The 23,396-nt window shown below is 41.1% G+C and overlaps 1 protein-coding gene across 4 annotated transcripts in view; it reads right to left on the reverse strand.

Moving 5' to 3' along the window:
* Positions 1–23,396, reverse strand: part of LOC111862387 (progestin and adipoQ receptor family member 3) — a 65,586-nt gene that overhangs the window by 10,370 nt on the left and 31,820 nt on the right. For 2 of the 4 annotated variants that reach the window (XM_023847731.2, XM_023847729.2), the window contains 3 exons: positions 6,472–6,656; positions 4,666–4,822; positions 2,573–2,725 (listed from right to left, as the gene is read on the reverse strand). In XM_023847731.2, the coding sequence (XP_023703499.1) occupies positions 2,573–2,725; positions 4,666–4,822; positions 6,472–6,656 (495 nt within the window). Of the gene's footprint in view, positions 1–2,572; positions 2,726–4,665; positions 4,823–6,471; positions 6,657–9,352; positions 9,505–23,396 lie in introns of those variants that run through there. The other 2 variants (XM_023847733.2, XM_023847732.2) reach the window with 2 other exon arrangements.

A 23,396-nucleotide genomic window follows, 5' to 3' on the forward strand; every position in this document is an offset into this window, starting at 1 on the left:
ATGAAATGAAAATTGAAATAAGAAAAATCTTCACCAGTCACACTAGACAGAACTGTTTAACTTTTCATGTTAGTATTTGATTTACTCTGCATTATTCTATATATTATTTACATATTATTTTAAAGACCTGTATAGAGGAATGAAAGAATTTAAGAAGGATTACCAGCCTAGAAGTAACTTAGTAAAGAATAATAATATTTTTAACAGGTGGAAGAATTACTCCTCTCAGCTATTGAATGTACACAGGGCCAGTGATATTAGGCACACAGAAACAATATGGCTCAGCTCTTATTACCCAAGCCTAGTCCTTTTTATGTTGACACTTCTATTGCAAAATTGAAAATGTATAAATTGCCCAGTAATGATCAAATTGCCATAGGAATGATTCAAGCATGAGGTGAAACATTAGTCTGAGGTCCATAAACTCATTAATTTTATTCAGAGTAAGGAAAAATTGCCTTATCAGTGGAAGGAAACTATTATTGTACCAATCAGAAGATGGGTGATGAAAATGACTGTAGTAAATACAAGGATATCATCGTTATCAACTTCATACAAAATTCTATATAATATCCTTAAAATTTTTAAATTTTAAAATCGCTTAGTGGGGGGTGGAGTCCAACTTTGGTCCACTCAGCACAGCGGCCACTGATTGGTCTACTGTACCTGCCCCCGGGTGATTATGATGATGGAGAATTTGGTGGAATGAAGATTGGCAGGGAAACCCAAAGTACTAGGAGAAAACCCGCCCCATATATAGGTGAAATTATTGGGAATCATCAATGTGGGTTTCAATGTAACAGATGATTACTTCTCACAGTACATCAGATATTCAAGGTTTCCAGAAAGCCTGCAAATTCAGTTAGGAGGGCAATGTTTTACAGTAACATTCTAACAGGGTTTGGGATGTGCATAAAACTAGTTAGGTTGCTTAAAATGAGTTTAAATGAAAAGTATTGTGGCATATAGAGCTGTTGCTCATAGGCGACTCTGAAACAGTGACTGCTTCTGGGCAACAGCTCGGTAAACATGTTCCCACAGCAATGAATACACATGCAATAACAGAGTTACTGTTGGAAACAGTCTGTCTCTATGTGGTCCATGCCGAGTTGTTATAACCAAGGGGCAAAGTCAGTTGTTAGGCAATTGTGTATGGGAGGCTGTGAGGAGCAAACCCGACCGCATGAAGCTGAAGAATCACCACTGTTAAAAGCCGTTGCAGGGAATGATTCATGAAGACACAGCAGGCTGGAGAAGGTTTAATAAGTACTGTGGTGATTGTGAAGTATGGAGATTAGTGGTGGCACTGTAATTGCTTGTAGTTGCAAGTTGTATGTATATAAGTGGTCAATATATTCATTCACCAATCCAAACCCATCTATAGTCACACACATACTACACGACAGTATAGTAAAGTTCATACAGGCAAACATCTGTCTGTCTAGATGCAGATAGGTGAATAATATTAAAATGGAGCTTAGAGAGATATGATGCAGTGGTATGTACTGGACTGTTCTGGTTCAGGACAGGAATCAATAGAGGATTCTCCCTGCAGTAAGTAAGCATGCATATTTTAAGTTTGAAGACAGGATGACAAATTATTTAAAAGTTAAAAGTCATGAATATAAACTAATATAAATGCCTTTCAGTAAAAAATTACTTTACTCACTTTCTCACACCAGAATGCATAGTATATTCCAGACATGTATATTGCTAATAGACTCAGTGCAATATCTGTCTGTCTAGATGCAGATAGGTGAATAATATTAAAATGGAGCTTAGAGAGATATGATGCAGTGGTATGTACTGGACTGTTCTGGTTCAGGACAGGAATCAATGGAGGATTCTCCCTGCAGTAAGTAAGCATGCATATTTTAAGTTTGAAGACAGGATGACAAATTATTTAAAAGTTAAAAGTCATGAATATAAACTAATATAAATGCCTTTCAGTAAAAAATTACTTTACTCACTTTCTCACACCAGAATGCATAGTATATTCCAGACATGTATATTGCTAATAGACTCAGTGCAATATCTGTCTGTCTAGATGCAGATAGGTGAATAATATTAAAATGGAGCTTAGAGAGATATGATGCAGTGGTATGTACTGGACTGTTCTGGTTCAGGACAGGAATCAATGGAGGATTCTCCCTGCAGTAAGTAAGCATGCATATTTTAAGTTTGAAGACAGGATGACAAATTATTTAAAAGTTAAAAGTCATGAATATAAACTAATATAAATGCCTTTCAGTAAAAAATTACTTTACTCACTTTCTCACACCAGAATGCATAGTATATTCCAGACATGTATATTGCTAATAGACTCAGTGCAATATCTGTCTGTCTAGATGCAGATAGGTGAATAATATTAAAATGGAGCTTAGAGAGATATGATGCAGTGGTATGTACTGGACTGTTCTGGTTCAGGACAGGAATCAATAGAGGATTCTCCCTGCAGTAAGTAAGCATGCATATTTTAAGTTTGAAGACAGGATGACAAATTATTTAAAAGTTAAAAGTCATGAATATAAACTAATATAAATGCCTTTCAGTAAAAAATTACTTTACTCACTTTCTCACACCAGAATGCATAGTATATTCCAGACATGTATATTGCTAATAGACTCAGTGCAATACCAAACAGGTCAAATGATAGGAAGCACATGAATGCCCTCTCAGAGCGGCAAGAAAATGTGTGATACATGGAGGACGAAACCATGCACACCTGCAACAAACCGTAAGATGCATAATGTGTAATATTGTTACAGTATATGAGATTTTATGTTCACAAAGTGGTGAGTAAAAAGATTATGCTGTTCTGGGATGTGACATCATGTAGTCTGGTAGATGGGTATCAGCATTTCAAAGGAACCTGTTTCCTTAACCTATTTATATCTATCCTGAAAATGGAGGAAGCAGGTTCTTCTTAAACACTGGTAACTATTCATCAAACTACTCACTGCCACATCCTAGATGATCATAATCTTAATCATTAGAATGTGTGATGAGAAGAATACACAGTAAACTAACTTGTATTATTAAACGGCAAAATACAGCTCTTGTAGAAAACTCGGTAAGAAAGTATGTAAATATTGGATATGGACCACAATGTGGTCATAACACAGAATATCGATTTGAATTTTAAATAAAGCATTTATGGGGCATATAAGGGCTAAAGTCTGTGTATTTAGATTACTGAAGAATGATATGTGTATTTTATGACAATTAAACCCTACTTTTTGTTATTCGTAAAACTTCTGTACCCTGAAGATAAAGGCAACAATTTTCTCCAAATGTTTGTACCTATCTACCAAAGTACACACCATCACATCCCAGGAGACACTTTGACTGTTAAGTTAACATACAGTATACTTAAGTATTCTGTGAAATAATGAAATTATACACTTTTGTGGTAATATATGTACTTCAAAACAAACCAATCATACTGCTCCCATATATTCCATTATCATTTGTTCTTTACAAAGCTGTTTTGAAATGAATCTAATTTTACGTATTCTATTACAATACTTCAAGACAGTATTTGATACATATCTCAATTACAAGAGTGAAATTTCAACCATACAGGTTAAGTAGAATCAAATGATATGGAGGAATAAATGCAACTGGTGAACTGCAAGAGATGGGAGAAAGCTATGCTGGCATCTTTAAGGCATTAATCTGTCTTCTGCGTGGAATGAATTATGAAGTATTGAGAGAGGGCGGATTGGGAAGCAAGAGAGAATGCCCTTCGAAGAAATCAAAACTACTCTCTTCTATGTGGTTCCAAAACAGTAGAGCAATTATTGCAATAATGACTCCCAGCACCATACAACACAGATTAATGTAAAGGTTGTAACACCATATTGTTCAGAGACAGCTCAACATCCCAGAGGAATACATCACCTCCATTTTCTGGGTCAAAAAATAAGACAAGTTGAGTTGCTTGTTATCTGAGTCTGCTGCTTCCTTGCTTGGGTTACTCTTTGGCGCTAATAACGAAGGTGATATGTTCCTTCAAAATGTTGGGTTCTCTCTGAACTACACACTGCTACATCCCAGATGACTATACTGTTCATAGTCACTGCCACGAGAACCTCAAGTCCACACGTTAATGCAGTCGTCAAGAAACTGACACATTTCAGTCTTCTATAAGCCTGCACAAATGGGCCCAGCAACAGTCTTTAGTTGAATTCTTACAGGAGTAAGTGATACTGGCAATTTAAGTTCATAACATAATGTCCTGGCTAATTAATTATGTACATTTAAATGACAGCATTCCATTGTGTTAAGCAGGTATAAAATAACCCATAAGTAACACTATACAATAACATGTAAAATTCCATCTCTACACACTTTATCGAAAAAGTCTAATGATGGTGTAAGATTTATACCAAAACATGTAACCTACATAACAAATAGATATATTGTTTGGCTGAGCTTCAAATATGTATTTTATAAATGACTGATGAAATTACTTCAGTATCGGTTACTAAGCACAGTAACAACAGTGGTAACAGGTACATAATGTAAACTACTGCACAAGGGAGGTAGTGAGAACTGAACCAACATTAGAAAGAAACTAATGAAGGAAGTAATGAATCTGAGGTACATGATGCAGTTACAAAATTACTTACTACCACTCACCATAAAGAAAAAACTCATTACCTGGAAGCATACCAAGAGCAGACCAACAATGAATTTGTCTGCAAGTGATGCATGGATGTTGAGAAGAATAAGATCATACAGTGTCAACCCCATGAACAGCATCCAGCCAAAGATGTGACTCCATATGTTGACTGTTTCATTTGTCCACCAGAATACACTAGTCAGGCAAAGAGACAGTTAATATGTTATGTAATCACAAATACATTACATAAAATGATGTTCTGCATATAAAACGCACATTGTTCTAAGTTTTAAATATGCTAAGCCGATGTAACATTTTTAAGAAAACTGCCAACATGTACACAATCATGTACATCATTAGGTACAATGTAAGCAAAGAGACTTCAATAAGATAATATTGTGCATGTTTCGTCAAAAACACAGAGGTACCAGTATTCAGATATGACAAAAGAGATAACTTTATAAGTTTCTGACAAACGTAAACATTGGAATACATAAAGTAACATTTGTTTTTGAAATGTAAATAGCAAAAATCAACACAAAATAAGTTAACAGACTTTAGGATAGGCTTCATAAAATTCACTTTCAGTTCTCTGTCTTACAATATGGGATACTGTGTTTCAAAATGGGAGAAAAGAAAGTCTTGAGATTTTACAGTTGGGATTCATGCAATATTTGACACCTGAACAGGAAACTAGTGAACCATAATAATTAACTGTAATTACCATTTATTTGAGAACTAAATTACCGTTTACATGTATATAACTAACTAAATACTGAGGAAGCTGGCTCTGGAAGTATCGCTTCTGACTTGTCTTCAGGAATTACTCAGCACAAATCTCATTCAGGACACTAGCTACCCTGACTTGGTTTTTCCTCAGTCCTTCCAGGTGATCGCCAGGATAGTGCCTTGAAATAGGCCATTTCTACTTCCTTCCACATTCTTTCCAACTCATCATTCAGTAATCATTGTAATGGCCGAGGCGTCAGAGTTCAAGTCCTGGTAGGAGTAAGATTTTTCTCTCTTCCACACTGTCCACACCAATTCTGGGACCCACCCAGCCCCATATCCAATGGGTACTGTGGCTCTTTCCTTAGGGGTAACGAGGCCAGATGTGAAGCTGACCACTCACCTCAAACAAGTGCCAAGGTCAAGAATACATGCATCTATACATCCACTCCCAATATGTTTTCATGGTGTCATATTTAATGTGTTAGGCACAGGGACAACTTTACCTTTTTTATCATTCCATGTTATATAGTTTGAGCTACTGACAATGTCATTAAAAACCATAAATCAATAAACTAAGTAACTCCATGGAGAAGAAACCTTCTTAAAAATCCAATAGTTATTCAGCTGGTCTAGAAATTTGCAACATTTTATGGAAACCAAAATGTCATTACTGTGTTGTTCTGAAGCCCTGCCTTTGGTCCCTACTATAAGCCAGATGAATCCTGTCCACAATCTCCAAAACTATTTCTTTAAAATCCATTTTAATATTACCCTCCCATCCACATTGATACCTTCCACACGGTATATTTCCTTTGGGTTTTCCTATTAAAATTTTGCATACATTTATCTTCTCTCATATGGGTCTGACATACCTCCCCCCCATTTCATCCATCTTGATTTGAACATCCTAGAGAGGATAACCATCAAAGACTGGTCCACATTCTGCAAACTTCCTAGACCCCTATAACACTTTATGCTAAACCAAAAAAGAGTCATGTAAAACTTGAATGCAACATTCTGATGTACTATTGTCTCTAGACCTGGTTGCATGAGCATTGTAGTACTTTGTTTTCTGGTACTTTACTAAGATATCCTGTGGCAGTTGTATTTACCTCTCCAGACACATCTTCGTGGTAAGGTAACCCCTGTATCCATTACGGATGTAAGGATTGAACTTGAGGTGAGTGGGAGCATCATTGTAGGTGAGCAACAGTGGACAGGCGCCACTCTTCCCCTGATGGCCACAGTCATGATCTTGTTTCTCCTCCCCTTTCTTACCTTCAGCATCATTTTCATCCTGCAATCCAAAACCCGTACAGCCATAAAGTAACAATAATACATCATGTGAAATACTAACATAAAGTTTAAGGTTTTCATGGCTGCGACTGTTCAGAGTGCGTGGTCTTCAGGGTTTTGACATCGTTTGAAATACCAATGTTTCAGGAAAACGCTGCCCGCGCCTTTGGGTTGAAATTTAAAGAATCCAGAAGACTATAATTTTAGGTCACATGCCGATTCTCAAGTGCATGCATGTGAAACAATTTAAAGTACTTACAGTTGGAATTAAAACTTAAAATTTAGTACACATATAATGAGACATAAAAGAATAAAAAAATGGATAAACGGCAAGGATAGAATCCTGGAATGTTTATAAATAATGTTATTCATTTCATATCTCTGAAACAGAAAATCAGAGAAAACAATTTTAGAGGCCAAATACTTAGCTTCTCATTGAGTCTTTTAAAAAGAAGGTGGTTAAATGTTTAAATGTTCAGTTCTTTACAATATGAAACCTACATTTGAAAAAAAAATATGCATTAGAATTGTATTTTCTTGACCATGAGTCAGAGAGAGAAATAAAAGAAAAAACAAAATGTTTACTTTTATCCAGTTGTGCCATAGGAAGTTGTACAACTGAATTTGTAATATTATCCAGGGAGCACCAACCGACTGACTTTGTTGCGGACACGTAATGCGTTTCCTGTGAGGTAAGAACTGAATTTTTATATACTACTTAGAACAAATCCAGTATTCAAAGTATTAAAAAATAAGCTATAGTATATCTGCTCCAGCATTTAAACTCATTAACCTTCGCGTTCCATAAAATGCTGGAAATTTCTTGAGTAGCTGCACAACTGACGGCTTCTCAAGAAGAGCTCAACTCCATTTGGTTAGTTTTTGGTTATTTAAATTCATTATAAATGTGCTTCTTGAAACTCATTACAATAGACTTAAAAGAAGGAGTTTGAAGATTCGATTTTAACATAAGGAATTCTGTTAGATTCATCAGTACATGTTTCATGTGGATCTTTGTTAACAATTGTAATTTGTGAGCCCCGGGTGTTGACCTTCTTCCTTGCAATTTCTCAGCTCCCTGTAATGCACAGTGATTAACGGAGTCAACACCAGCTTCCTTCTAATGCATGCATAGGCTATTTTGGACTCGAGTAATTATCGCCAATTCTGAAATACAGAACATGCAGATGTAAGCAAGCTAAATATGTCACCAAAGTTGAAGCGTGCAGACGTGTTTACAGAACAATTACAAAGTAAGCCGGCAAAGATGGTGCACTTAAATGCGAAAATATTTTAATACAAAGATTTCGGAGTAGAACTCATAAGATACTGTCTTGTTAGACAGATTTATTGTCCGACAGATATACTAATTTATTGTTGTTGTTGTTATTATTACTATTATTATTATTATTTCTAAATATGTATACTTTACATTTCCCAATTCTCAAAAACAACTTCGATTTTTGTTAATGAAAGTATTATTATTACTTTGTTTGTTTTGTTTACTTCTCTGATTGTGTTTTTCCTCCAGTGCTTGCCTGTAATTTGACTTTAACTTTAAGTTTTGATTGTCCATAATGTAATTACTTGTATCTACACTGTGCTGTGTCTGTAACTGGCCTTGTGGCTGTTGACTCGGCACATAAATAATAAAGGATTGGATTTAAATGTATTATTATTATTATTATTATTATTATTATTATTATTATTACTATTTAATCACAGATTCTGTCCCGCATTACATTTGTCGATCGTAGCCTCAAATGTTCGCATCGCGCCATGTTTGCAATTTTTGACACACATGTACATAAGACGTATCTATGTTCATGATCTACTTCCGTACCAAATTTTAGTTATCGCTACCAAATTACATTCTATGACTGGAATTTCAACTGACCTAATCCTTTCAGCCACATTATGGCCCTGGGGTCGACTCAGCCTCTAACAGAAATAAGTACCAGGAATCTTCCTGGGGGTAAATGGGGGCCAGCGCGTAAGGCTCACAGCTTCACCGCCATCTGTGAGCCGATTGTCTAGAAAGTGTGGGAGCCTCGACGTCTCACAACCATATGGGTTTCACCGCCTTACAGAGATAACTTTACCTTTTATTAGTGTTACACAAACAAGTGGCACAGTTTTCCAAGATCCAGTAAATATGTCATTCCAAAACCCTAAAGAAAGTGACAGCAGTGTCAGTCCCACCGCATAAATTCGCTTTCATCTGTCTTCCAGGAAATTACGGCCTACGGTGCTGGGGTGGCCTCCAACAGCGTAACGTCCACTTCAAGATTTATGAAAAGCGGTCAATTCGTTCAAACGTCGATATGAGGGGACACATATGCAGACAATAAGGGAATTCCATAATCCTACCCCCACCTCAACCCCTACCCCATTAAAGAAAACATCTGTGTTTCAAAGGTACATGAACTTCATAAGGTTCAATATGCTAACAATGATATGCATTTTGATACATATTATTATAATTTTAATTAATTTATAAGATTTTACCAACACAGTTGAACTGCCACATTCATTTACTGCTACAAAACTTTCTGTCTTACACTACATCTGATGCTGAATAAGAAACATATTCTACAGCTACAGCTCTACTGATGTTGCATACGCGCGTATACGCGTTATTTCCACATTTAAATAGACTTTATTTAAGCTATATAGTTACTGAACGATCTCTGTGACCAGGGAATTCGGCCAGACCCTGCCAAACCTGATGCGAAGGGCCACTTTGTCCATTCTTCGTACACGTTCATTACACTCACAATTTGATCACTACATTTTTCACTGCAATAAAAATTCTCGAGTTCTAATAAGGGAATGAGCACAAGTTAGTTCCACACCTATTGCAGCAGTCTATTGAAACTGCTGTCCACGTGACGCTGGCTCCAAACCGGCGCGTCCCGATGCGCAATACGTAATTCACCTTCTTTGACAATAATCAATGATCCCGGATTGTCGTCTCATTTCGCCACAGGAGTACCAACTCTTCGCTGCAAACTGATTTGCTCTGAGGTAGCAGATCAACACCGCCAATGCTGAAGCCCGCAATTGGACATCACCGTGAAACAGTTCCATCCACCTCCAAGCCTAACAACCTACCTCCCCAAATACCATTTAATATTGTCCTTCCATTTCCTTCTTGGTCTTTCAAGTGGATTTTTTCTGAGAGGTTTTTCGAAACAAGGTTTTGTATTCATCACCCATCCCTCATATCTCCCACCATAACCTCTGCATTCCAATGCCTTAAGTGCCTCCCACGAAAAATTTATCTGTATGACGGTACTTTACGGGCTGGACAGCTGGTGTTCAATTCCCGAAAGGGGCACGATTATCTTTTCTCAATAACGTTCAAACCGGCGCTGTGGTCCACCCGAGCATCCATCCAATGAATACGGGGAGCTCTTCACCTGGGGATAAAGTGGCTGGGGCGTGAAGCTGACCAAGAATGGTGGAGCTAATCTTCCACTCCTAGATACGTTTGCAAGGCGTGGTGTTTAATTAATTGAGTGCAGGGGCAATTTTACCTTCTTTAACTTTTTTTATTGGCGCTACAGCCCTCATTTGGGCCTAGGCCTACCTCCATGAAACTCTCTGTTCACTTCGGTTTACTAGATCTCAGACATACGGTAGGACTCCTTGGACGGGTGATCAGCTCGTCGCAAGGCCTCTACCTGTACACAAACACAGAAAAACGCACACAGACATCCATCTTCTGAGTGGGATTCGAACCCACGATCCCGGCTTCTGAGCGAGCGAAGACAGTGCATGCCTTAGACCGCTCGGCTGCCGTGACCGGCCTCCTTTACCTTTACAACAAAAATAAACATAGTCTGGCTTTCCATCTTTTAGCATTCAGGTGCGGCTACAATTGACCAGAAGCGTAGGTACAATGGCGCCGGAGGACTCAACTAGGACCAGGTCCCGAATTTGAAAGAGTCCGTTTCTGTCTTAAGACAGCCCAAATTTGACTGTAAATATTAATTTTACACCTTTACTTCACATCGATTTACAATCGGTTTGCTACCACAGTGTGTACAAATTCTGGCAATAAAGTTCCCGGACTTTTGTGAAAAAAGAATTCAAAACAATAAATAAATAACAAATGTTTCTATTTGTATTCAAAATAATCTCCGCCTACTTGAATACACGTGTTGAATGGTTTAAAAAGTGTTTGTAAACAGCAGACAAAGCCTCCAGAGGAGCAGCGTTCTTTTCGGCCGTCATGTTTATCCTAATGTCTTCAGCATCCTGAAACCACTTTGCTTTGAGGGCAGTTGTTACATTAGGAAACAGAAAATGTAATAAAAATTTATGATTTTCTTTACAAATCTGGATGAAGCCTTGTTATGATCTCTGATGCTTCTGCTCGTCCGTCTGTGTGGGACCAACTTTTGCGCAGATCCTCGTCCGTAAGCCCACTGTCTCCTTACTGACGTGCAATTCATTCGCCATCATTCTGAGAGTTCATCGACGATCTCATGCCACAGTTTCGCCGTCTGCATCTCGAGAGGCTTTTAGATCATCCTGAAGACCCTCACGCCCATCTTTAATTGGTTTAACCATTCAAACACTCTGCTATACTTCTTAAGGCTTCATCGCCATTGAGAGTAGCAACACTTCGAAAACTTCTGTTGTTGTTTTATTCAGTTTAAAACAAAATTTTGTATTCACTCTTTGCTCCATGACTACAAAAGTTATAGGAGTTAAAAACGCGACAAACTCACTGAGCTGCTGCTCGTGAACTGTCACTGATTGGACTAGATGACTGCTGCAGAACTGTCGGTAAGACAATATTATATTTAAGCATCCTGTTGCACTCTACACGATAAATGATAGAAACTCCGTCCTAAGTGCAAACAATATTATTTATATGTCTTTGATCTTGTTGATGATGGCCGATAGAGGCCGAAACATGTAGTGTAGAAAGAACAAGATCAAAGACATATAAATAATATTGTTTGCACTTAGGACGGAGTTTGTATCATTTATCGTGTCGGTAAGAGGTAGAACTGCACTCAGTGTGCAGTAGCTCGTTTCATCACAACTGACGTGAATGCTGCAGCACCAGCCACAATATGTATGTCATGTATCTAACAACATTAATTAGACACCTTTGCATTGCCAAATAGATATTAATCCCATGAAACAAGAAAAGTAAAAATGAAAAGGTTTTGCAATTTCAGTTAGTGATAACGTACGCACGAACGCTTCCACAGTGACTGCAGTTGGCGGTCGGTTGTTGTATGGAATGATATAAACGTGTGGAGGTCAAACAAACTGCGTATGGGCCCATCAGAACACCGAAACGTCACTACGCTAACGCGAATGACCATGGAGTGTAAGCATAAAACCAAAAGATGCGCTATTTACATTATTACTTCAAAGATTCTAACATTCTGAATTCAGTGATATTCTTCTTTTCTCGAACCTGAATCACACAAAGCAAAAGACCAGCTGCAACACAATGCTGCTACTCTCCTGCAGTTCACAGTCATTTGTTTTTAAATAATCTTTTGAGATAAACGTTAATCATATCGAAAAATGATTCACAGTAAAAGTGCTAAATCTTAACACGCTTTTATGTACAATTGTTTCGAACCGTCTGAGAAAATCAATATAATTCGGTGGACTTCATTCAAAATATGGCTTACGTTTTACCGACACTGCTTCACACCTTTACTACAGACTTCTAATTCCAGATTTCATCGAAATCAATCCAGTAGTTTCGGAGATGAAACATATCACTGTTCTTTCATTTTACGTATTTCGTGCATACGGCGAATAAAGATTTAATTTATGAGTGTACTTCACATAATTTTCAAATCAGACCAGCATACAAACATTTCTGTAGCCTAATATGATAACATTTAAGGGCACTAACCTTTAACCATGCCAATCGCATCTGTGTACTTCAAATATTAAATCGATTGTATATCGAACGTTTAAAGTTCACGTCCCATGAAAAATGTTGCAAAATATCTGACAGCCGAAAGACAAAGTTGCAGCTTATTTATGGACATTATTATGAACTCAGATCATTGGCGTAGTGCTTCAGGGACAACTTTACCTTTTTACTTAATATTTTTATTCTGCGACTAGCACTAATGGTTCAAAAGGGCCGCATAAGGCGCGAGTGCCACGGTTTGGCTATGTATGATGTACAGCGCCGAATAAATGGATAATTTGAATAACGAACTGCAAACGATTTGCTCCGAAACAGGTCATGGCATAATTTAAGGCTCTAGCCAGGCCATTTCCTGAAGAGTATATGAAACCTCGCAAACTTCACTCGAACTGGGTACCTCCAGATGCTGGAGCCAACTTGTTTCGTCAGCAGCGAGTTGGTTCGATATTCTCCGATTCTGTTGGCACCGTGCGGTACCTTATGGTAGGTCAATTCCGTCTCCAAGGCCACATCCGATCCGGCCCCCTTGTAATTTGCGTAAGACTGACCTAGGGCTCATTTTTACACAGGCGTCAGTGACGCGCCACTTTTTTTTGCGACGCGGATTGGCATAGCACAGACATAAATGGAGCTGTTTCCATATAAACATTAGATTGACCATTGTTTCTTTAACATGAGCCACAAATGTTCATGGAATATGAGTTTATTACATATTCAGAATTGTTCCCGTGGTTAAGAAACTGATGTCCATCCTGAGAACTGGTAATGACGTTTCCGCTTGGATATCACAGTGCATGAACTACATAACACACTGAATTCACATTCTATGATAGTGAATCATGGAAAATACTTCTAGTTCTTTTGCTTGTAATTTTGTATGGGTGTGAAGCTTGGTCCAGTCTAGAAAACCGAAATTAACGGCCGTGGGGATTCGTTGCGCTGACCGCGACAGCCTCTATCCGCTAAAGTTAGTATTAACTTCGCCGACAAGCGGAGGTCTCTCGGTCGGTATAGTTTGCTTGCGGACTAAAGCCACGGAGTTCTTTTTTTTTTTGTGAACCTTGGTCTCTGGCATCAAGGGAACAGCACAGACTGATTATATGTGAGAACAGAGTGCTGAGGGAAATAGTAAAACCGAGGGGGAATGAAACAACAGGAGGTTGGAGAATATTGCATAACGAGCAGCTTCATAACCTGAACTCTTCGTCAAATATAATTAGAATAATCAAGTCAAGGAGGGTAACATTTGCAGGGCATGTAGCACGCATGAAGAAGAGAAGAATACGTACAGGTTTCCGGTGCGAACACCTATATGTAGCAGGTAAGATAGTATTAAAATGAAACTTGGAGTGAGAGGATGGGCTGGTATGGACTGGATTCATCTGGCTCAGGATAGGGACCAGTGGAGGGCCCCATTAAATGGTGGGAAGTTATTGAGTTATCTGAGCGACTGGCGGTTTCTCAAGAAGAAGTGAACTCCGTGGATTTAGTTACTTATGCTCGGACTGCGGCTCGTGTCTTCTGCCACACTGACCGTGAACTGTAGCCCCTGAGCTACTCGTTCCATTCACATGGACATTTTCTGTAAGAATAACTTCAAGGTAACCGTGTGACAGCATGACCACAATGACATTCACATTCGTGGTCACATGGTATACAAATCACGTGACCATTCTTAATATGAAACTTTGTAGGGGTATTATTCTTGCTGCTTCCTGTCGGCACAAAACACGTGTTAACACAATCAGTCGGCCAGTGTCCAAGTAAGCGATTGGATTCTGTAACCCGGTTCACAGCTGTCTATTGGCTGAACACAGGGCTGGCCAGGATAAGCATCTCGAGAGAGAGCCGGCGCGTGATCTCTGCTGCCATGTGATTCACAGTTTAAACGTAGTCACAATCCGCACAAGCAACTTCGCAACAAAATTTCAAATAGTTATTAGTCTGAATAACGGGAACAAAACTACAGTTACAAGATACGCTGCAGAGCACAGGACAGCAGCTGAATTACAGGTTGAGTGTATTCCGAGCTACGAATGGCGTTCATGCAGAAATAATTCACCCGAAACGAAAAGAAGTTCATATTGTTTACTACGCTACAGGTGACATGCGGTAGCGTAGTTGGTTGAGGCACTATGCTACAAGCCGGAGGGTCACGGATTCGATTCCCGATGAGGTCATTGTATATTTTCAGTTTATCTAATCCTTCCAGCTGCACTATGGCCCTGGCGTCGACTAAGCCTCTAACAGAAATGAGTACCAGGAATCCTCCTCGGGGGGTAAAGGGCTGCCGGTGCCATCTGTGAGCCGACAGTCTAAAAAATGTGGGAGCCTCGACGTCTCACAACCCTATGGGCCTTCACGGCCTGTTGCAGGAATAGCTTTACTACTCTACAGTATGAAAATTATGATCTGTGATGTGAGCTGTTACCCGGCAGAAGTTTGACGACGTTTCGGAGGGATGTACTACCTCCATCTTCAGGGTCTAAGGGTATATCAAGGAACGAATAAAGAAGCAAACAGCAAGTAGAGCACTCCGCTGCTTCTTTCTTGATAGTTGCTTGCTTGGTTTACACTTCGACTCTGAAGATGAAAAAAACGCCGGTAAACTTCTACACGTACCAGACTACACGGAGTCACATCCCAGGAGACAGTATTCTTCATAGTCAGTGCCGTGAGAGCACTAAGTCCAACAAAGTTACAGTTTGCTGTTACCCGTGTACACGTATGTCCTCACATTCAATACGCCTTCAACATTTCGTTACTGTTCATAATGTTGTATTTTAGCGTCCTGTTGCACTGATTTTCGTCCATGATATGTATGCAGTGTCCGTCTTTTAGCGCACTTAATTTCACCTGTTACTTCACGACATGTTTCGGCAACGTAGTGCCATCATCAGGTGCTCCATTTACGTTACTGGCCAGAAGGACAAATGTATTCCCTTTGCCTCCACTTCGAATCACATACCGTACAGAGTATAGCAGAACCGAGTAAACTGGCTCAAGCAACAAAGCTCTGAATTGCATCTGGGATGTACCCGCTTAGAATCCCGATCAGGTCATCAACTGTACTGAGAGAGTTCGTGGTTTTTCTCCGTACCCCTAGGCGAAACCCGGGATAATGCCTTAAAGTAGACCACGACAGATCTCTTTCAGATCCTTTCAAATTAATTACCCTCTGTCATTGAATCATTCAACGGTACATAGCCTCAGTCACTGACTAACTCCACGGAGTTGAGCTCTTCTTGAGAAGCCGTCTCAAGAATTTCCCAATAGTTCACGGAACTCGAATGTTCACTACCGAATTCACAACAGCCCTCCACTGATCCATATTCTGAGCCAGATCTAGTCCGCCCCACCCCATCCTATTTCTCTAGAATCCATTTTAAATTTATTGTCCTACCTACGTCAAGGTCTTCCTAGTGATCTTTTTCCCTCTGGCTTTCCCACCAGAATCCTATATACATTCCTCTTCGCTCCCATGAGTGCTACACGTCCTGCCCATCTCATGCTCCTTGACTTGAGTCCTTGTGTAATATTTCCTAACAGAAAGACTTTTTATGGTGATGAGCTGTTAGCCGAACCTCAAAGATGGAGGACAACCCCTTTTCAGCTGTTTACGACTGCGTATTCTATATATTCGCCGCTAGCCTCCATATCTGGAGGGCGTCTGCTCCATAAGACGCGCCATGCCGTGGTGACAAGGGACCCACCTATCATGGACTCAGTTTCTTGCGAGGGATGAGACAGTTCAGTTTGTACATCGACCACTGTTTAGCCTAATGTACCAGCCCCGAATGATACATACTGATGAGTGTATAGCAGTCGGTGGAATGAGAATTGGCAGGGGAAACCGAAGTAGTAGGAAGGAACCCGCCCCGGTACCACTTTGTTCTCCACAAATCCAACATAACCTGACCTGGGATGGAACCCGGCCGCCGCGGTGGGAAGCCAGCGACCAACCGCTTTGGATATGGCACGGCCTCATGGCCAAGTTACTGGTAGCAAGACAACTGTGCTCATTTCAGGGCGCTCTCCTCTGTGATACGGCGCTGTGTGGGCTGGGAAATTCACCGACGTTCCTCCGAAACTTCTACTGAACTACACGGCGTCAGAGTCCAGAAGATAGTTCTCTTCATGGTCACAGCCGTGAGAACCTCAAATGCAACTGTGTGCATTGTTTGTGGTTAAACAGGAAGAGTTCTCCAGATGTTGGTACAGCACAAGAAGGGCGAACTTCTCTCCTCGGTGTGCAGATGTTCACACTGAACAGCGCTAACTGTCCATGAATGTTAAGTGCCAATTCATGAATACATACATAACTGTTCACTTCAATACAAAGGGTAACCACTGACGGCAAACAAGTTAACAAAGGACAGAAATGTCATTAAACTTACTCGCTAACATGCGTCAGCCAAGAGTTTGTAACAAGTCCTACCGGGTGTACGAAAAGCACGTACTATGAACTAACTCCATGGATCTAAGTCCTTCTTGAGAAGCCACCAGGCGTTCAGCTACTGAAGAATTTCCCAAAATTTTTATGGTAACCGAAGGTTCATTGCCGTGTTCATAACAGCCCTCCACTGGTCCCTATCCTGAGCCAGATGAATCCTGTCCATACCACCCCACCCTATGTTCCTAAGATCCGTCTTAATAATAATATCCCACCTACGTCTTGGTCTTCCTTCTGGTTTTCCAACCAAAACTTTAAATGCAGTTATTTTCTCCCCCGAGCGTGCTACATGGTCTGCACATCTCATCCGTATTGACCTGAGTACAGGTTATGAAGCTCCTCAGCATCTGTGGAAGCAAACCTGTAGATTCATTGGTTAATGGACTTCAAGTCGATTCCATTTGGCTGACTATATTCTACTGTCAACATACTAAACATATCTAGGAAATAGACCCTAAATTACAATAAACTTTGATGAGTCTGGATAGGTCTAGTTAGTACAGTTACCAGGTACGTGTTAGATGACCTTCGTTAGGTTCCCGATAGCAACAGGCATCCCCCCCCCCAGGGCCCCTAAGTCCAGACAGATTCTGGGGCTCCCCCAGCCTCCATATTCTATGAAAACGGGGGTTCTTTCCGCAAGGATAAAGAGATCATAGTACTTGTATGAAGCTCAGAACTCACTTCCATCTAGTGCCGAGATCACGAAAGCGTGATGTCCTCACAGTAAAACTGCCTAATAAAATAGGTAACTCTGGCGTCTTGAGTTTACTATTTCCTCCAGAATAGATGCAATGGGTATGTTACGACTCGGATGTTGTGAAATTGGGTAGCGACATTTTCTTCGTTATAGATGAAATGGTTGAGCATCTTGGTCTTGCGGTGACACTACATACGCACATATTCGGGTGACATTCGGCTCGAACCTCGGCGAGGGACTTCGTTTTCTCATACAGCGTCTGTGTCGAGACAGTAACATTTCTGCTTCGCATTCGGGAGGTCCTAGTTTGCAATCCCGGCCGGAAAGCCGGCTATCCTGAGTGAGGTTTTGGTGATCTACCTCAGTCCCTCCACACAGTATAACCACCTCCTGTCAAATCTTTACCTACTCACCATTCAGTATAATCTCGTCTATTTCGAAGACATATCAATTTAGCAATTCAAATCAAGCAGCCATCACTTGGTCATCACTGCTTCGTTTGCGTGCAGTCCCTACACGGGTGTTGAGAGCTCTTTATAATTTCCTGTTATAGCCTTGTTTATTTACCTTTCAGTTGCTCAGATCATTGTGAGGCTTATGATATAACCTTGCTGTCTGTCTATGCGTCTCTCTGTCCGATTGTATCTCTCTGATTTCTTAGGCTTATGAGATCATTTTGCTGCCTAACTGCTCATCTCCCCCCCCCAAAAAAAAATTCTGTTAGGAGGCTTATATGCCACTTTGCTGTCTGTGTCCCCCCCCCCAAATTTTTTCGTTTTCTATGCGGCCCGTGTCGTATGGAAAAAAAGTAGGCTCTCATTTCTTCCCAGAACGATTGAGGACTCCGAGATAATAATCAGAATTCAGTGTCTGACACTCTGGCAGAAATTTCTTGTGAATGGCTCCTTTTGAATCGAAGAAAACGGTTAGCAGTGTCTTTACTCGACTCTTTTGCATGGGCACTTTCTTTGGTTTCGGCTTCTTTGGGTTCAACCACGCTGCACTCTGCCGCTTTGTGAGAGGCTCATATTGAAAACACCATGTCTCGTCACCAGTAACAATCGATTTTGTAAATTTTATATCACTTTGGTCCGACCGTAACATGTCTTTGCAGTGTTCCACTCTGGCATGTTTTCACCGCCTGACAGCGCGTGCGGTACAAACCGCGCACAGACCTTCCGTTTCCCCAAATCCTCGCTCAAAATTTGATGCACAGTACTTTTTGGTATTCCCAAAAGCTCCTCGATGAGTCTTTCAGAAACACATCTGTCTGATACAAGGATTTCGGTCACTTTTTCCACATTTTCTTCAGTGCGACTTGTTCCCGGCTTTGATGCAGGTAGAGCGTCTTCAATGTCCTCCCTGCAGTCACGAAATACACCATAGCATCGAAAAATGTTCGAGCGACTCAAACAATCACTACCGTACACACTTTTCATCATTTCGTACGCTTCTCCGGCTGTTTTGCCTAACTTTAAACAAAATTTGATGTTGGCTCTCTGTTCAACCGCCATTTTCCGACGAGCGTCAGAACAGTACTGTTACATTCAAGGTCAGAACACATGATGCAGCAATACTTGCGCTTTGAGATTATAGGCAGCCACAGCTGAAACTTCAAGAATCTTAACGCCACAACTCGCTAACAGATGGCATTGCAGGGCAAAATAAAAAAAAAAAGAGTCCTGATGGATCCTGGACACACCGAGTATGGCTATAGCTTCAATGGACAGAATAAGCAAGAATGCTGTCCAACATGGACAAGAATCTGGAAAGGGGTCCATGTCGTGTTCCTTAAAACAACTGGTTATCTGGCAGCAAACAAGTTAGGAAAGAAGAAATGAGAAATTTAGTTGAAATCCCGTAAACATTGGTCACCAGCCGGAAACACAAAAGTTCCTAGCATACAGCATGAATATATAGTTATATTCACTTTCTCATGTACGCAGTTTGCACATGTGGGAAAGTAATATGACCTAGAAATCGAAATTTTGACGGATTTGCCCGTTTTAGCCGCATGTATGTATCTACGGACGGATGGACGGAGGAATGGATGGATGCACGAACGGACGGAAGGATGGATGGACAGACGGATGGGTGGGTGGGTGGATGTACGGATGGACGGGTGTATGAACGCCTAGTTGGCGCCTCAAAGGCACAGCACATTCTATTTGCATTCAGTGTTGAAGAGTTTGCCCACCGTAAGAAGAAGAATTCTGGTTCGAACAGCATATCCAGATGTTATTAATATTACCTACATGAACGTCATGCTTTAAATTATTAACACGGCGGGTGGCAACCAACGTGTAGACATTTTGAATTATTCGCTTTTAACGACGCCTTTTATTGGCCCGGGTTACACAGCGCCGAAAGGTGGGAAGGCAGTGAATGACGATTCGAAAGCAAAGGAAGAATTGAGCCGTAGCCTATTTGAAGGGACACTTCTCTCTGTCAGCAGAGACTATCTCTTAAAATGAGATTTTGTCTTGTGATCTCCGAAACATGAAGTGTTAGCAATTTCACCTCATTAATCGAATTTTACGTTTTGACCCGTCTCACAAACTGCGATAATAAGAGGGAAATGCTGTTTACCTATATTCTGTCACAAGCTGCTGTTTCTCTGTTCAACGTTTGCGGTTCTGATTTGTGATTACGTTAAGCGCAGATCCCGAAGGGAGCAGAAACCGCTATGCGAAAAGCAGTTCCGGTTAGGTATGAACATGGTTGAACTAAGAAACACTGTACACGTGTATACATTTGCCAGGTCGAGCGGGCTCCTACAATGAATATTTCGTGACTATGGAAGGTGTACCATAAGAGAAGTCTCCCTACAAGAATCTGGACAAAACAATTCCGTTTGAGAGGTCAAAGGTACACTATTCGTTATTTCAAGATGAACTCGTACCCGAACCGCCGCAAATGTAAAGCCTTGCTGTAATAATTAGTGAATCGAGTGGCAACGTTCCGAATTTCAGGCCAACCTAACTGAACCCTTTAAAGTCCAGTGGTTACTATATGTACCACCTACTCAAACATACTAAAACTCTGCATTTCGCCCAAAGATTGCATTTGTGTGTCCTCACAATAAACAGCGATTATTCTCCTAAACATCACTAACCCCTAGACTGCTGAAGCGAAAACGTAATGTTTCCTGATTCGTTGTTCAAATAATCTTCATGATTTGACACACGTGATACCTTAAAGCGCTAAGAACAAAGATCTCCTATTTGATGACATATTTAGTCACCTGTAATTCATTTAACGACGGTGTCAAAAATTTGAGCTTTATAGCGTCTACTGTTGGGATGATAGTAAATTATTAATTCGAAAGGACATGGGAGGACGCGATCGTAACCTGACATTAAGGTGCTGCCCCAGTATTGGCCTGGAGAAACTGAGGAAAACCATGAAGGCTTCAGACAGGAGAGTAGATGTTCCGGCCGAGATTTGAGCCTCGTTAATATAAGTTACAAGCCTCACTTCTTGAGCGTGTTTACTCGGTGCTTGAGTGTACAAACGCGAAGAGTTGCCCTTGAAACGAAGCAACTGTTTCTAGCCAACACAAATAACAAACAACTTAAAGAAGGAAGTGTCAGTGACAGGAAAGTACACGCGAACAATCGCCCGCATGAGTTACGGAGCGTCATTCGAAGAGAAAACGGTGTAGAAGCACCAGAAAGACAAAGACTATAAAAATGTTCGAGGAAAGCCATGTCACCAAGGAGACTGCGCCCGTTATGTAGGCCTTCCTCCACACTTACAGACAGAGAGCGTTGGCCGTGCCACTAACCTGTATATCGGCAACAGATCGAGCTTCGGTTAACGTTCGCTGATGTGTGTCTATCTTCAGTCCCGTGGATTAACTTGCAGTCGCGAAAGTGATGGGTAGCCTTTAGACTGCCTTTTAAATTTCTTATGTTCGGTAGCGTAGCTACGAGCCAGAGGGTAGCGGATTAAATTCCCGATAAGGTCACTGGATTTTTTTCAATTTACCTAATCCATCAAGCCGCACTATGGCCCTGGTGTCGACTCAGCCTCTAATAGAAAATGTGGGAGCCTCGACGTCTTACAACCCCATGGGCCTCAAAGGCCTGTTACAGGGACAGCTTTACCTACTTTTTATAATGGCATGGTTGCACAGGACAGCAGCTCTGGGGCCCACTTAGTCTCCTGTACAGTAGGCACCGTGGGCTTTTTCCCGGGGGTAAAGCGGCAAGGGGGTGAAACTGAGAACTCATCTCCATTTACTAGCGAGGCTAATAATGTTGGAGCTGTACCTCTGCTTCCCCATGCGTCCGCATTGCTTCATTAATTAAGCAAAGGATAATATTTTTACCCTTGACTTACAGCTGCAAATAGTGAATAGCTACAACTGGTACCATAATTCTGGAGGGTCATTACGAAGATTCCTAACTTGTTTCTGGGCATTATCCCCTAGGCCGATCACAGGGGCCTCGCGGTCTAAGGTATGAAATGAACACTGTGATCGTGGGTTCGAATCCCACTCAACGCACGGATGTCTGTTTGCGTTTATTCTGTGTTTGTGTGGGGGCACGCAGTAGCGTAGTTGGTTGAGGCACTACGAGTATGTTACACGTAACTCTGCTGTTACTAAAAAATAACTTACAGTTGTCCCCCGTCGGGGTGAAGCTATGGCTCCACCACTCTTGACTTCGGCATTAGATGGAGGTCAGTAGGTACCTTCACGCCCCGGCCGCTTTAACCCCGGGTAAAGAACCCCCGGTACCCATTGGATAGGAGGCTGGGTGGGCCCCATAGCCGGTCTGGGCGCTGTGGAGAAGAGAAAAATCTTTCCCCCTACCAGGAACATAGACGAGGCCTTCCAGCCCGTAGTCCGTCACTATACCAACTGAGCTATCCAAGTTCCCGTATTGTTGCTAAGCTGCTTGAATTTCATATAGCCTATCACATTGCAAAAAGTCCGAAAATATTACTTTTTATTGCTTTTCGTTAAAAATTCACATAGAAAAGTACTTCAAATAATACTTGTGTGTGTTAATTATATTTCACGCAATACAGTAATGTTTTGTACATTAAGGGCGTCTGAAGAGCAAGGTTCTGGGGAGGACAAGTGGACCTAAGGAAGAGAATGTTGCAGAAATGGCAGCGCCATCGCTCAAGCGGTTAGTCGCTGGCTTCCCACGGCGACGGCCCGGGTTCGATCCCGGGTTTGGTCAAGCGAGGTTTGTGTTGGACAAAGTGGCGCTGGGGCGGGATTTCTCCGAGTACTTCGGTTTCCCCTGCCAATCTTCATTACACCAAATTCTCCAACATCATAATCACCCGGGGCAGGTACAATAGGCCAATCAGTGGCCGCCGAGCCGAGTGGACCAAGCTGGACTCCCCCCCCCCCAAATGCAAACAGAAAAGAAAACTAGAAGTGCATGCTTAATTTTGGTCGGGAAATCTGAGAGGAAGAAACTGCTTGAAAACCCATTTGTAGATCCGAGAATGATATTAAAATAGATTTAAAAGAATAGGGTATGATGATTGGATAGATCTGGCTCAGGATAGGGAGCAGTGGAGGGCTCTTGTGAACACGGTGATGAACCTTCGGGTTCCATAAAATGCTGGGAAATTCTTGAGTAGCTGCAGAATTGCGGCTCCTCCAGAAGGGCTCAGCTCCATGAGTAAGTAAGTAAGGGTATGA

Source organism: Cryptotermes secundus, unplaced genomic scaffold, assembly GCF_002891405.2.
Source record: "Cryptotermes secundus unplaced genomic scaffold, Csec_1.0 scaffold671, whole genome shotgun sequence".
Taxonomy (NCBI): Eukaryota; Metazoa; Arthropoda; class Insecta; order Blattodea; family Kalotermitidae; genus Cryptotermes; species Cryptotermes secundus.